The 13,490-nt window shown below is 41.3% G+C and overlaps 1 protein-coding gene across 2 annotated transcripts in view; it reads right to left on the bottom strand.

Moving 5' to 3' along the window:
- GLIS3 (GLIS family zinc finger 3) overlaps nucleotides 1-13,490 on the bottom strand; it is a 488,252-nt gene that overhangs the window by 45,841 nt on the left and 428,921 nt on the right. For both annotated transcript variants that reach the window (XM_012454569.3, XM_012454570.3), the window contains one exon: nucleotides 6,903-7,071. In XM_012454569.3, the coding sequence (XP_012309992.1) occupies nucleotides 6,903-7,071 (169 nt within the window). The remainder of the gene's footprint in view (nucleotides 1-6,902; nucleotides 7,072-13,490) is intronic.

Here is a 13,490-nt window from a genome sequence, read left to right as displayed (position 1 = left end):
TTCATTGCCCTTATCACTATCAGCATTTTGGGCAAAGTCATTCAATAAGTCTGTCAAAGTTCCAAATGTTCCCACATTTTCTTGTCTTTTTCTGAGCCCTCCAGATTGTTCTAGCCACTGCCTTTTACCCAGTCCCAAAGTTGCTTCCACATTTTCAGGTATCTACAGCAGCACCCCACTCTACTGGTACCAATTACTGTATTAGTCTGTTTTCATGCTGCTGATAAAGCCATACCCAAGACTGGGAAATTTACAAAAGGTTTAATTGGACTTGCAGTTCCACCTGTCTCGGGAAGCCTCACAATCATGGCAGAAGGTAAGGATGAGCAAATCCTGTTTTACATGGATGGCAGCGGGCAAAGGCGGAAACCCTTGATAAAACCCTCAGATCGCATGAGACTTATTTGTCACCAAGAGAACAGTATAGGGGAAACCTTCCCTATGATTCAATTATCTCCCAACACAACCCTCTCACAATATGTGGGAATTATGGGAACACAATTTAAGATGAGATTTGGGTGGGGACACAGAGCCCAAGGAGCAAAAACAGTGCTACAAGGGCAGTTTGTAGCAATAAATACTTTTATCAAAAAAGGAGAAAGATTACAGATTAACAATGTAACAACATATCTCAAAGAACTAGAAAAGGAGGAACAGACCAAACTCCAGATTAGCAGAAAAAAGATGATATGAGCAGAACAAAATGAAATAGAAACTAAATATACCAAGAATCAACAAAACTAAAAGCTGGTTACTTGAACATGTAAATAAAATTGATAAACATATAATCTACCAAGACTGAATCAGGAAGAAATAAAAAACCTGAACAGACCAATAGTACGAGATCTAATCAGTATTGAAAAGTCTCCCCAAAAGAAAAGCCCAGAACCAGATAAGCTTCAGAGCAGAATTCTACCAAATGTACAAAGAACTAATAATTCTCTGGAAACTAGTCCAAAAAATTCTCACAGTCATTCCAGGAGGCCAGCATCATCCCGATACCCAAACCAGACAAAGTCACAACAACAACAACAAGACTGCAGGCCAGTATCTCTGATGAACAGTCAAAAAATCTTCAGCAAAATACCAGCAAACCAAATCCAACAGCACATCAACTAGGGAAGCAAGGATGGTTCAACACATACAGATCAATAAATGGGATACATAACACTAAGAATGGGGGCAAAAAACATACAATCATCAGTTAAATAGAAGAAATAAAGTCAATGTCTGGTAGAATAAGGTGAACTACAGTTAAATAAATGTATTGTAGTTGGTATTGGACATCCTAAATACCCTCACTTGATCACTATGCATTATCTACATGTAACAAAATTTCACATTATACTCAATAAATTTGTATAAAAATAAACTAAAAGATTTAAAAAGTAAAAAAAAAAGTCAAACTTAGTGTTGGTTACTGAAAGGCCTAGAAAGATCACATATGTATAAGTACCTAGAATTCTAGCAATGCCCTATCTGAAATAATAAATTATGGGTGAAAAGAGTAAGGCTTCCCAATACTCCATAGAGACTAAAAAATTTGGCATTCCTTATTAGGTAAAGGTGCTTTGACTACTTCTCAAAAATAATTATTCCTTGCATTTTCTGATGATTCATATACTAGAATGAATACTCTCCAAAGAGACTACACGTCCCTTCTGTGATATTGCAAAATGTGTATTTGGTCTTCCTCCCCATTCCTGGCATAGAACTTCTAAAATCCTTGGACTCTTCAAAAAAAATAGTGTCTTTTTGTATGCTAATTAGTTGGCTGATGGCTGGCAGCCTCTGACTGCCTGAAAGGATGAGACTGGTCACAGAGAGACCAAGGCAGGATCAGAGGGTTGACTTTCAGCCTCAGTCCCCCACCTCTGAGAGAAGAGGGGCCAAAGAGTAAATTGATTACCAATGGCCAATTATTTAATCCATCAAGACTATGTAATGAAGCCTCCATAAACATCCCAAAGGACAGGGTTCAGAGAGCTTCTGGATAGCTGAATACATGGAGGTTCCTGGAGGGTGGTAAGCCTGGAGAGGGCATGGAAGTTCTGTGCCCCTTCCCATATGCTTTGACCTATACATCTTTTCATTGGTATCCTTTATAATGCCCTTTATAATAAACCAGTAAATGTGTTTCCCTACATTCTGTTAACTGCTGCAGCAAATAGAACCCAAGGAGGGGGCTGTGAGAGCCCTGATTTATAGTCAGATGTACAGGCAAAACAACCCAGGGTCTTGCAACTGGCATCAGAAGTAGGTGGCAGTCTTGTGGAACTGTGTCCTCAACTTGTGGAATCCGACACTCTCTCCAAAAACAGATTGAAATTAGAGGACACCCAGCTGATATCTACTGCAGAACTGATTGTGTGCTTTGTGGGTTGGGGGAAAACCTCCATGCATTTGGTTACAGAAGCATTCTGTTCTGTGTTGACTGTTGAGTGAGAGAACGGAAAAACATTTTCCTCACATTTACACTTTCTTTTCAGAGTTTTCAGGCTCCACTACAGTCAATCCACAAGCCTCCTTCAGCTCTATCACCTGCATGACAGAGTACATGTTTGTGGTCTTCTTCAGAATGGAGGCAGCTGACATTACCTTGTAAAAAGATTAGTAACACAAACTCAGAGCATTTATTCTTGGAACTGTAAGATTTCTCCATTTCAAAAGAGACTCCCATCGATAATTTATTTTCTTTGGTCTAACCGACATACTACGAAACTCAATGAATTAACATTTCCAAAGACACCGAGTTCCTCTCATGGGAAGCCACTGTCATAAACAAAGTGCCACTGGCTCATTCAACATGACATAGTCAAACACCACTTCCCATAATAAGTTAAATCAACACTGGGTGATGTGGTGTGCTGCTTAAAAGCACTGAAATAATGTGTCATTCCGACAATATTTCAAAATAAAAATGGAGTCTTGTCAGATTGAGATTACTTGCATTTATTTTATTTTATGATGGTAAGGATCAAAAAACTTGATGCTAACTGGGTAGATGTGGTGGACCTTTCCTGACTTCTGACAGTGAGTCAGCCCATTTTTTTTTTTAGCATGTTAAAGCTAAGTAAATGATGAATCAATGCCCGCAAAGCAGGAAAAGATGCCAGTTTCCCACTAAAAATCGCAGAGTGTGATAAACCTATTTCCGTTAAGAAAACTGCTGGAGTTTTTACTGGGGGATTTCCCAGGCAAACAGAGGCAAAGATATACAAACCAAAAGCGGAAGGTAAGCACATTTCCTCTTAGTGTTTTTATGCTGGACACTAATGCAAACCTGGTGAATAAGGCAGGGCTGTTTCATGTCATCCTCCTTTCCAAACCTGATCGGAAGACAGAACCTGCCACACTTGCCCACTCCAGCTGGGCAGGCAAGGGATGGGGCACACATCCAGTAGGAGAGAATATAGCAGCAAAGCAAAACCACAAAGTGCAAATGTCCATTTCATTCCCCCATCATATAAAGTACCTCCTTCCTCTCCACTTCCCCTTCCATGATTATTTACATTATATCAGCCACTAGGATCATTTAACAACATCCTCCGATTTCCAAAGTGCATCACTCAGCTATGCCAAAGTTGCCTGCCTTTATATGTTAGTATCCACAGCTATGAAAGGCCTGCTTCACACCATGTAACTTGCTAGGCACTTTACCTACTTTGGTTTATTTAATCCCAATTCCCCACAAAGTACAATCTAAATCTCCAAAAAAGCTAAGAAACACCACATCATTTATATGGTATTCCTGCCAAAAATATTTACAATGAATATTTATAGGATAAAACAATTACACAAATCCAAACCATGGAACACTGGAACACTGTAAAATAAATGTCCCAAGTTCTTCAAAAATTGTCAATGCCCTGAAAGATAATAAAAAGCTGGAGAACTTCATTACATTCAAGAAGATGAAAAATAAAAGTAAAATGCATTGTGAGATCCTTATTAGATCCCTAATAAGGGATCTAATAAAAAGAACTCCAGCTACAAAAACCATTCACAAAATTGGGGAAATCTGAATAGTAAGTAACTATTAGAGAATAGCATTATATCAAAGTTAAATTTCCTGAATGTGATTATTATATTGGTTTTATGTAGGAAAATGTCCTTCTTAGGAGATCCCTACTGAAGTTATTAGGGGTAAAGCTCAGTGATATCTGCAACCATCTGTCAAATGGCTCTGCAACAATAAGAAAACAAGGTATTCCCAAAGATGAGACAGAGACAGAGGGAAAGAATGGCAAAATATTGACAGTGGATGAATATGAGAGCAAGGTATAAGCATGGGTACTTGCTGTGCTACTCTTGCCATTTTTTATATGTTACAAACTTTCAAAAGAAGGAATAAAAAATACAAAATAAAATGTTAAAAAAACACACAAACCTCAAGCAGCAGGAGCAGCTAGGGAACTTGCCCTCAGCCAAACAGTTAGCAACTGTCAGAACTGGGATGCAAACTTCAGGCATTAGGGTTGCGATAGTCGTTGTCTTTGACTGTGATAATCAGTAAAATCTTTCTCTACGTGTATTCTTTTAAAGGCTGTGTACAAAAAGGAGACTTATTTTTGTCTTATGTTCTCGTTAAGAGTTATGACTATAGATAAGGAGATGCAGTAAAGGGAGTTTCCGACTGATCATTTCTGAGCTTCAAAACATTGTGGAGTAAGATTCTCAGCCAGACAGAATGAAATGAGATGATGAAATTCCATGGCGAATATCATTTAGGACCCAACAAAAAACTACATAAAATGCTTTTAAAAAGAGTCTTAATTTATTAAAATAGGTAAGTGGAGGGAAAGATTTCCTGTCCCCATTGTCTGAACGTAATGGTTATCATTCGTGCTGCTTTGCTGACAGATCTCATGCGAGGAGGCTAATGATTTGTTTACACTTTACCTTGTGCATAGAACCATTTTTAAGAAGTCCAACATCTTCCGTTTCATATTTCTAATTGCCCATCAGACCTATCCACATGGATCTTTATAACCACCTAAAACTCTAACTCCTAAAAGTCAATTCATTATTCCTTCTTCCCCTTTCCCTTCACTCAGTATTGTTTATTCTTTCACAATACCACTCTTTTTGCATTTTTGAGTTTCTATTAATGGCCCAATCTTGGTGTCTAAGGGTAAAACTCATACGCGAATTTTGGTCCCTCCTCTTTGCTCCACATGTTAATGATTAGTAATTCTGCTCCTAAATTGCTCTTGAATAAATTCTCCAACCTCACTGCTTTGCCTTGCTTCAAGTAACCATACTGCTTACAAGGACTCCTGCAATATTCTTGTTCCCAGCCCCACCTCCACCCTGTCTCTCATTCCAGGTTCAGTTACTCCACTATCTTGTTACCTGGATTCTTTTACTGTAGTGTCAATCTGATTGTGTGTCTCTCCTAAAAGCCTATAATGGTTCTTTACTCCCAGTAGGATAAGGGGCAAAGTCCTTAGCATCAAATACAGTGTTCCACATGAGCCAACCTACTATTATCCGACATCATCAGCCATGTACGCCTGGATGCTATCATCCCAAGCTACTGAGACCTCCCTCGGCGGTGTCCTCTGTTACTCACATCCTGCATATGTTCTTCCTGCTGCCTGGGATGCTGCCCCCATTGAAGCATCCAGAAAAGCCTTAGTCTTCCTTCAATGCCTACATCACTGTGTCTTTCTTTCCCTCACTCCCCGATACAGATTTAGGGACATCCTCTTTAGGCTCCTGTGTTATCTCTGTTTCATCATTTAACCAAACAGCCTTATACTTCATTTGCTTGCCCGTCCTCACCATTCAAACCTGTAAGGGCAGGAGCATGTTTTAATTACCTGTTAGACTCCAGTATCCAACACAGTGTCCAACACATAGAAGGTACAGACATTCATTAAACGAAGTATTAATAAAGTGAGGAAGGTATAAATAAAATATATGCTTTATCAGAATTAAAAACACCTACTAACAAACTCATAGGTCAGGCCAACAATGGAACCAGAGATTGCTGGTGAAATCCAAGATTCAAAACTTTTATTCCTGCTGTCCATTCAATCAGTTGCCCACTAGTCCAGGCTTGCACAGAGTCCCTACAAGAACTTTTTATCCTGTGGATGTCTGGGAATAACCCCCAGGTAGGTCAACTCAAGCCAGATGACAAGTGGAGAAAGGTGACAAGAGGTGTGTTGGGCAGCTAGAAGAGGACTGAAGCATCCAACCTCCTTCCAAAAACTACCTGTACTGATGCAGCCATACATCTGCCCTTAGGCAAGGGACGTTCATTAGAACCTGCTCCACAGAAGGGGAAGGGGAAGGGGAAGGGGATGGAGAAGCAAGAGATGCAGACTCCTGTTTGGTTTGTGGTCCCAAGAAGCACACACGAGATTGGGAAGAGGGCCTCAAAAGGCCTCTGGGGCCAATGAAGAATTCAGAAGTAAAAATATGAAGATCATAGTTGTTTAAAAATTTTCTCCCAGAAGTCCTTTAGAGTGTGATACTAAGAGTATTCAATGAACAGCCTATATAAAACCCTGTGCCCTAACAATACTAATTTACATGGGGAGAGCACCATCCAACATTGGGAAGGTGTTTCGACCTGCACATGCATTATCTTAAAACTGGGTCTCTGAAACAGACCGAACAAAGGTAGAAAGACAGGGAAATTCTGGTGTGTTTCCAGCATCTGAAACTTCAGCTGGCTATTGCCAATATCACTTCATTTGTTTTCCCGTGAAAAAATAAAACAGATAATGAGATATTTGGTCCACGTGCCTTGTGTGTGTACTTTTAAAATGTCACCTTTGGGTAACAACCCACCAATGGATTATTAATAAAATTCAGCAACTGTCAAAGCACTTCTCCTTGGAGGGAGGTTTGGCGGCGACACCTATTAGGAGAGAGACAGATGGCCTTACCTCTCAGCTCCCGCGTCCACAGCTGTGAGTGGAGGTAACTGGGAGGAGGGGTTGTGGGGGCTCCCCTGTACATTATGTCCCGGAGAAGGGTGACTGACAGGATGTGGGGGTGGCACGGCCCCAGCAGCTGTTCCACTTCGGCTTGAATAATTGCTGGAGAAAATGGGAGCTGAAATCAAGGGAGAACAAACATGAGACCGTGCCCCCAGTGAAGCCCACATTTTTTAAATACCGAAGGCTGACAGCAAGCATATTTGAGGGGCTTGTTTTTCTCTGGGTGGTTTTCAGGGAACAGTTCTCCCCTTCTTGGGTACACACAGCTTTTATTTTCGTGGTGGAACAGGTTCCTCCAGAGCTCACGTTTGGCTCGCTTCAGGCTGATGTTCTCGGTCTGTCTCCTAAATGCTGCCATGCCCTGCCAGTTCCCTGTCTGGACACTGTGTAATTAGTCAATCTTGTACCGTTTGCATCTGTGCCAACGCCTCTGTATTAGCACTCTTCAGTCACAGGGAACGAGAGTCAGGTAACAGAATATTTGGTTAGCTGACCGAGAAGGGCACAGCACAGGCCTTTTTCCTCTTCTCACCGCTGTAGTGAGCCACGGTGGGTCGGCTGGGACCCCTCTCTGTCACTGCTAAATCAATGTAATGAGAACTGGAGCTTCGCCGATCCTAGGAGGAACATAGCATCCTACACTCTTAAGAGTCTAACCCAGGGAATTTTCCCAATGGTGTGATGAATATACTTGGCCTTCATTGGAAGAGTCTCTCAAACTATGAGAACACAGCTCTGGAATCTTTTACCCACTGTTGCCTGTTATGACACAGTGAGTTACAGCCCCATTCGTAGGGGCAGCCTAGTCTTCAAGAACTGTATGTGACCTCAAACGTGAATATGTGCCCATTTAGATCCACTAATTGGTACAATGTCACAGAAGAAACTGGGGCTTGTCACTTTCAGAGTCTATCAGAAAGGCTCCCTCAGTGTCTGGGACCTAACTCCGTAGATGTCTCATTATGCTGCAATCATAGCAGCAGCATTAGGTCAATTCTCTTTAACTTCCTTCTTTGTACAAAGTTATGCTAAGCTCCATACCCATTTCTGTTCTTTTTGAACTTACTCTACTAATATCAAAGAATAAGTGATTTTTAAAAAAGAAATCAGGTTCAGGATTAAGAGAAGCCACATTATCAAAAAGATGAGGGTTTAAAAGTTCAGGGAGTTGTATTTTTATACCAGTACCACTTTTCCCCAGCCTCTCCAGGATAGAATGAGTACCCCAAATGACCCAGCCCCCAAAAGCTTCATCCAATGGAACAAGAGTTCAAGTATTTCAAGGAACATGCGAAGAGGCAGAATTACCATCTTCCCGCTCAAAAAGCTACTGACAGGGGTGTGATCCGATTTGAAGGGTTTATTTCTGGTAAATCAGCATTCTGTCAGGTTAACTCTTGTCCTCAGAAGGCTGTATCCACCACAGTCCTCCAAAGAGGTGGTAAGGCCTGAAAATGCTTACCAGCTCAGAAAGGCAAGGCTAAGCTTCTGTTGTGTGCGTCAGCTTCCATACAAGTTGCATATTTGCAAACTCGCTAGTCACCTTATGAATCACTACCCTCATTTATGCTCAGCTAGCTCAGGGAACCACAATTCTGCTTGTATTCCAAATAATAATTTTACACCCAGGGGAGAAGGCTGTTTGGATTGACTGTGGCAATAGTTACAAAAAACTGGTGTTTGTCAGCGTGGAGCTCGGCGTTTTATATACTATTCCAAAATCTAATGGAATAATAAAGGTTACAGAGATACTGTGAAAACACAGCTAGCTTTTTCTGCTTCAGTGTAGAAATGTGAGCTCTCCTATTTTGTTGTAGTTGCTGAATACACCTAGTATTTATTTCCCCACCAGAGATTTTTTATGTATGTGCATGTGTTTATCACAAAGGAAGCATTGTCCCTGCTGTTTACAACCCAATAGCCAACAGGAAAACTTGATGTTCACACTGTGCTCTACTCTATGGTCGAACAAAGTATGCTGCTTCCCAGACGTCTGTATTAGCTACACTTGGCATTAGCTACAATCACATAGGCTGGGAAATTGGGGATTGCTTGTGGCCTGCCACTCAGAGTTAAGACTGGTTTAGGACATCTCATCTAAGAACCAGGAACGAGCATCCATCAACCGCCCATCCATCATCCAACTGTTCATACATCCATCCACCCAATCATCTATCATTCAGCCATTATTTTTATATTCAATATTAAGTATCTGTTACTTACTAGACACTGTACTATATGTGGGTTCCTGCCCTTGGGGAAATTGTAATTTAGTGAAGGGAGCAGACCTCTATTCGTTGATTTTACTAAAGTACCAAGACCTCTCAGTGTAAATCCTTGGACAGTGTTAAAAGCACTTTAACACATTGTCTTATTTGTGGCCCCACAGTGCATCCTAAGCCCTGGCCAAACCAACTGACCACACTCAAATGTATTACAACAATTTATCTGCTGTGCTTTATGTGATGTCTTCTACCTTTTTCAACTTAATTATGTTTGCTCTATATGCAAAGTTAACCGTGTTCTTTTATTCTCTTAGCAGACAATTATTCCACAAATATGTATGGGGTACCTATCATGTGGCAGACACGGAGCTAGGTCCTGAGACAGGATAGGAAAGACGACATCCTTGGGGCCTGTATCTTCAAACAGTGCCCGTCATGTTCATTGAGTAAATAAAGATGAACAGGATATAAATGCCAATGGAAGTTGGCAGCTCAGTGACTAGGACAGGGACAGAAGGGAACATTTATCCACTAACTCCTACTCTTCATCAGTCAAAGGTTGCCCCATCGGTCAAGGTTAATTTGCTCACACTTTTAGAGGCACATGTACCAGAGAGACTAAATGTTCTCAGATGCCCAACATCAGGGTATCAGAAAAGCCTCAGCACAGAAAGCTAGAGGGACATGGTACAGTTGAGGAGAGGTGCTACCAAGCTATACCTGGTACATTAGCAAAGGCCAGCAGAAACAGGTGGTGAAGGGGATGCTAGGTGGGGTACATGAGGTATCTGGTATAGGGCTTAAGCCTCCAGAATGTGTCCCCCAGCTGTGCCTGGGGGTTGACTGATCACCAGTCAAGCCCACGTCCACAGCCCTTCCCTTGAATGCTGTGGCTGGTGAAGGGGACAGAAATGGGCAGTGGTCCTCTTTTAGGACCCAATAAGAACAAGAAAGAAGGGGCTTTAAGGTTCAATTTAAAATCTGGATTTGGAAAATGTACTGAATAGTTTCTTACATAGGGTGTAGGAAATCACTTCTCTGCAAAACAACATCTACAATTTGCCTTTATTTTCTATAGTATAGGAAAATCTTTCTTCTGGTGAGATTACAAACTAGTAGAAGCTTGTAAGTCAGTGTCTACATGAGAACACTTTGCATGCCGAGTCCAGGCCACGACTACTCATTGTAGATGTCTCTTGTGATCAAGATAAGAAATTTGGAGGAAGTGACAAGAGACACAAGCATGCTTTCCAACATTTATCCTCATCTCATATACCCTTCCAAAAAAATGGATGACATTCTGGAGTCAGAGCTGTTGCTTCAACAGAATTGTCCTTGGTCTCTGTCAATGATCCACTGTGGCACAGGAAGTGACTCATCCTGACTTCTACGAATTTTTGACCATATCAGTCATGCATCCAGAATTCAATCTTTATTACTACAGTCTAGGAATATTCTATTAATTCATTCTTTCAAACACAATTTTCCAGCACCTACTCTGCACTAGGCAGGTGCTAATCTCTATTAATGTTTTAAGTCTGAATACCTGCTGACTTCATACAGACTTGCCCACCACAACATATGGTTCCAGACAAATGTTCAGGTTTTGCCAAGTGATTTTTAACCTCAGGAATAAAATCTCCACCTTAGAATAAAACTGTAATGTCATTCAAAAAAGGAAAAATTTCCTTCCATACACATTCAAAATGATTTTCCAAATTCAACCAATGGGGCACACAATGTAGCCTATCGATCAAAACATATGGAAGAGCTGATCCCTCCAGAATACAGGGCAATATTAACAAAACTGTTGTGATCACATCTGCCGACACAGGCTGCCCACAGGGGCAGCCTTCATTGTCTGTGTCAACTCGGGTCATTACTGCTTTCAAGGCTGGAAGAGGGCTTTTAAGTGAACTTCCAGACATAGCTGATGACTGGCAGCTGGAACAACTGATTAAGCACAGCAGAGGAACATATTGGAAATTCTTATTGCTTTTGTGATTAAGACATGGTAGTCTCCCTAAGGAAATAAAAGCCTGTTCTTGAGATGAATACATGAGCCCAGTCTTCAGCAGAGGGCCAGCAACTGGCCTCCCTCCTGCCATGAAGTTTCTTAGTGGCCTGGCTCACTGCAGTCCCTCATCCGTCTACAGTACAGGTAGGTGGAGGTAACTCAGTTGAGCTTTGTAATTTTAACAAAGCATCTGTTGATCTATGTGGTTCTCAGATGCCATCTCATCAGCTACCAGGGCCTTCTAGGCTGGCACCTTTAGCTCAGGTTAATTTGGTTACTATACAGTTCTGTCCAAATGAAAACTATTGATCTATTTCTAATAGGTGTAGACGGGTACCCTTGGGGTTACTTTAGCTGTAACATTTATTGTGTGGATGGAGGGAGGCCAAGAGTGTTAGTAGCATCCCCAAATTAAGAGTACTTGTCTCAGACCATCACCAGAGCAGAGGAAGACTACCATAGGCGTTGCTTGGTAACTATGTTTTCATCGTTTTAGAGGGAAAGTATGAAGATCTCCCTTGCCAGGCTAAAGTATATTAAAATCAGCCAATATGCATTCCTATTTAAAATTATGTGAGCAGCAAGAGTCCCGCTTCTCAAGCTTTAATGTGCAAATAAATCAAGGGAAAATACGGATTCTGACTCACTAGGTCTTGGGGGTGCCGAGATTCTGAACTTCTAACAAACTATCAAAGTCCCTGGTGGTGCTGAGGCTGCTGGTATGGAAATTGCACTCAGTAGTAGGTGCTGGGGATCCCGTCTCAGCTTCATTTCCTCTGCTTGCTGCCCCTTGATATCTTGGAATCGATAGTTAAAATTTGTTGAGCATTTATAATGTGCCAAGTTCTTTGTAAACAATTGTCCAGTTTACTGATGAACTTGAGGCCTATTCCGATTCCTGGTTAAGTTACCTGGCCTAGGTCACATGGTGGGCAAATAGTGGAGCTGGAATTCAAACCCAGTAAGCCTGATTTTATTAATAGATCACATGACCCTGACCACCACCTTACATTGCTTTCCAAAGGCAACATGGATTCAAGAAAAAGAACAAGAGTGGTGTATCAAAGCCCCTGAACACTGTTTGCAAAGGCTGCTTGTTGCCAATAGTTACTAATCCCCCACCACGCACAACACATGCGAGTAGCTTTAGCATCAAACTGCGGGTTTGAATGCAAGAAGGACATTCCCATTTGTTTCTGCTCATCCTGAAAGCAACTCAGTGTTGATGAGAGGTCTTCCAGCTCTGAAAATTATTTCGGGCAAGAAATTAACTGAATTACTTGGTTTAGAAAACAACTAGTAGGAAATGTGCTTTTTCCCCCCAAATAAAAATTTCGGATACTTGCTAGAGGCATATTGATCCACTGCTGGCAAAAGGCAGGCAGGGAAGGTTTATTCATGAGCAATTGGTTACATGCATCCTTTACCACAAGCAAGAAAGATGTTCTGGGCTGAAAGGCCACCAGTGGTCAATAATGCACCAAGGGGAGGTGTACTGTGCAGATCTGCAGCCACTGAGCTGCTTTGTAAACCTGCATTGGAGTCACTTATGGCTGTATTACAGCTATGGTGCTGCTCCTTGTGGCAGGCTTGCTTCCATAGAAAAGGGGGAACCAGTATTACAGACTGCTAATTCACACATAAGTAGTGCCAGAGTAATGTTGAGATCCTGACAAATGACATTAGTTGCTTGGGGTCAATGCCTTGACCTTGCAGGGTCAAGGCACAGAGGGTAAGCTAATCAATGAAATCACAGTGAATGAGCTTTCTCAGAGGGACTAAAAAGAATAAGCCCCCATGTCAATGGTGAGCTCAATCTTGTCTCTCTCCAGAGAATTTTAGAGCTGGGCAATGTTCAGGAATAGTCGGGCGACAGTACACATTGATTCCCTTGGCCTCATCAGAAATTGGGCACTCTATAGACAGTATCAACGTGGTTATTAACAGAACAAAGCATACATAATAGGAGATAGACCTGAATTTGAATCTTAGCCTTAGCTATTAATAGCAATGTGTCCTCGGCAATCATCACTTAGCCTAAGTTTGTTTCTTCATTTTAAATATGGATAATACCTTGCTGGATTTATGAGAATTACAGAACAAACAGAAAACGCTTAGCATATGCCTGAACTCCAGTTAAATGCTCAAGAAATCACTGTTGCTATTATTTGGCTACTTGTATTACTGTAATTATTACCATTATTAATAGAACTAGGGAAAGAATAAGGTTACGTGTTGCTCCCAAATGGTAAATCTCAAAAGTATGATCGCCTATCTAAACTACAGACGGAA

This window comes from Aotus nancymaae, unplaced genomic scaffold (genome assembly GCF_030222135.1).
Source record: "Aotus nancymaae isolate 86718 unplaced genomic scaffold, 86718_ANA_hifiasm-v0.15.2.pri h1tg000041l, whole genome shotgun sequence".
Classification (NCBI taxonomy): Eukaryota; Metazoa; Chordata; class Mammalia; order Primates; family Aotidae; genus Aotus; species Aotus nancymaae.
This window is presented reverse-complemented; position numbering and strand designations above follow the sequence as displayed.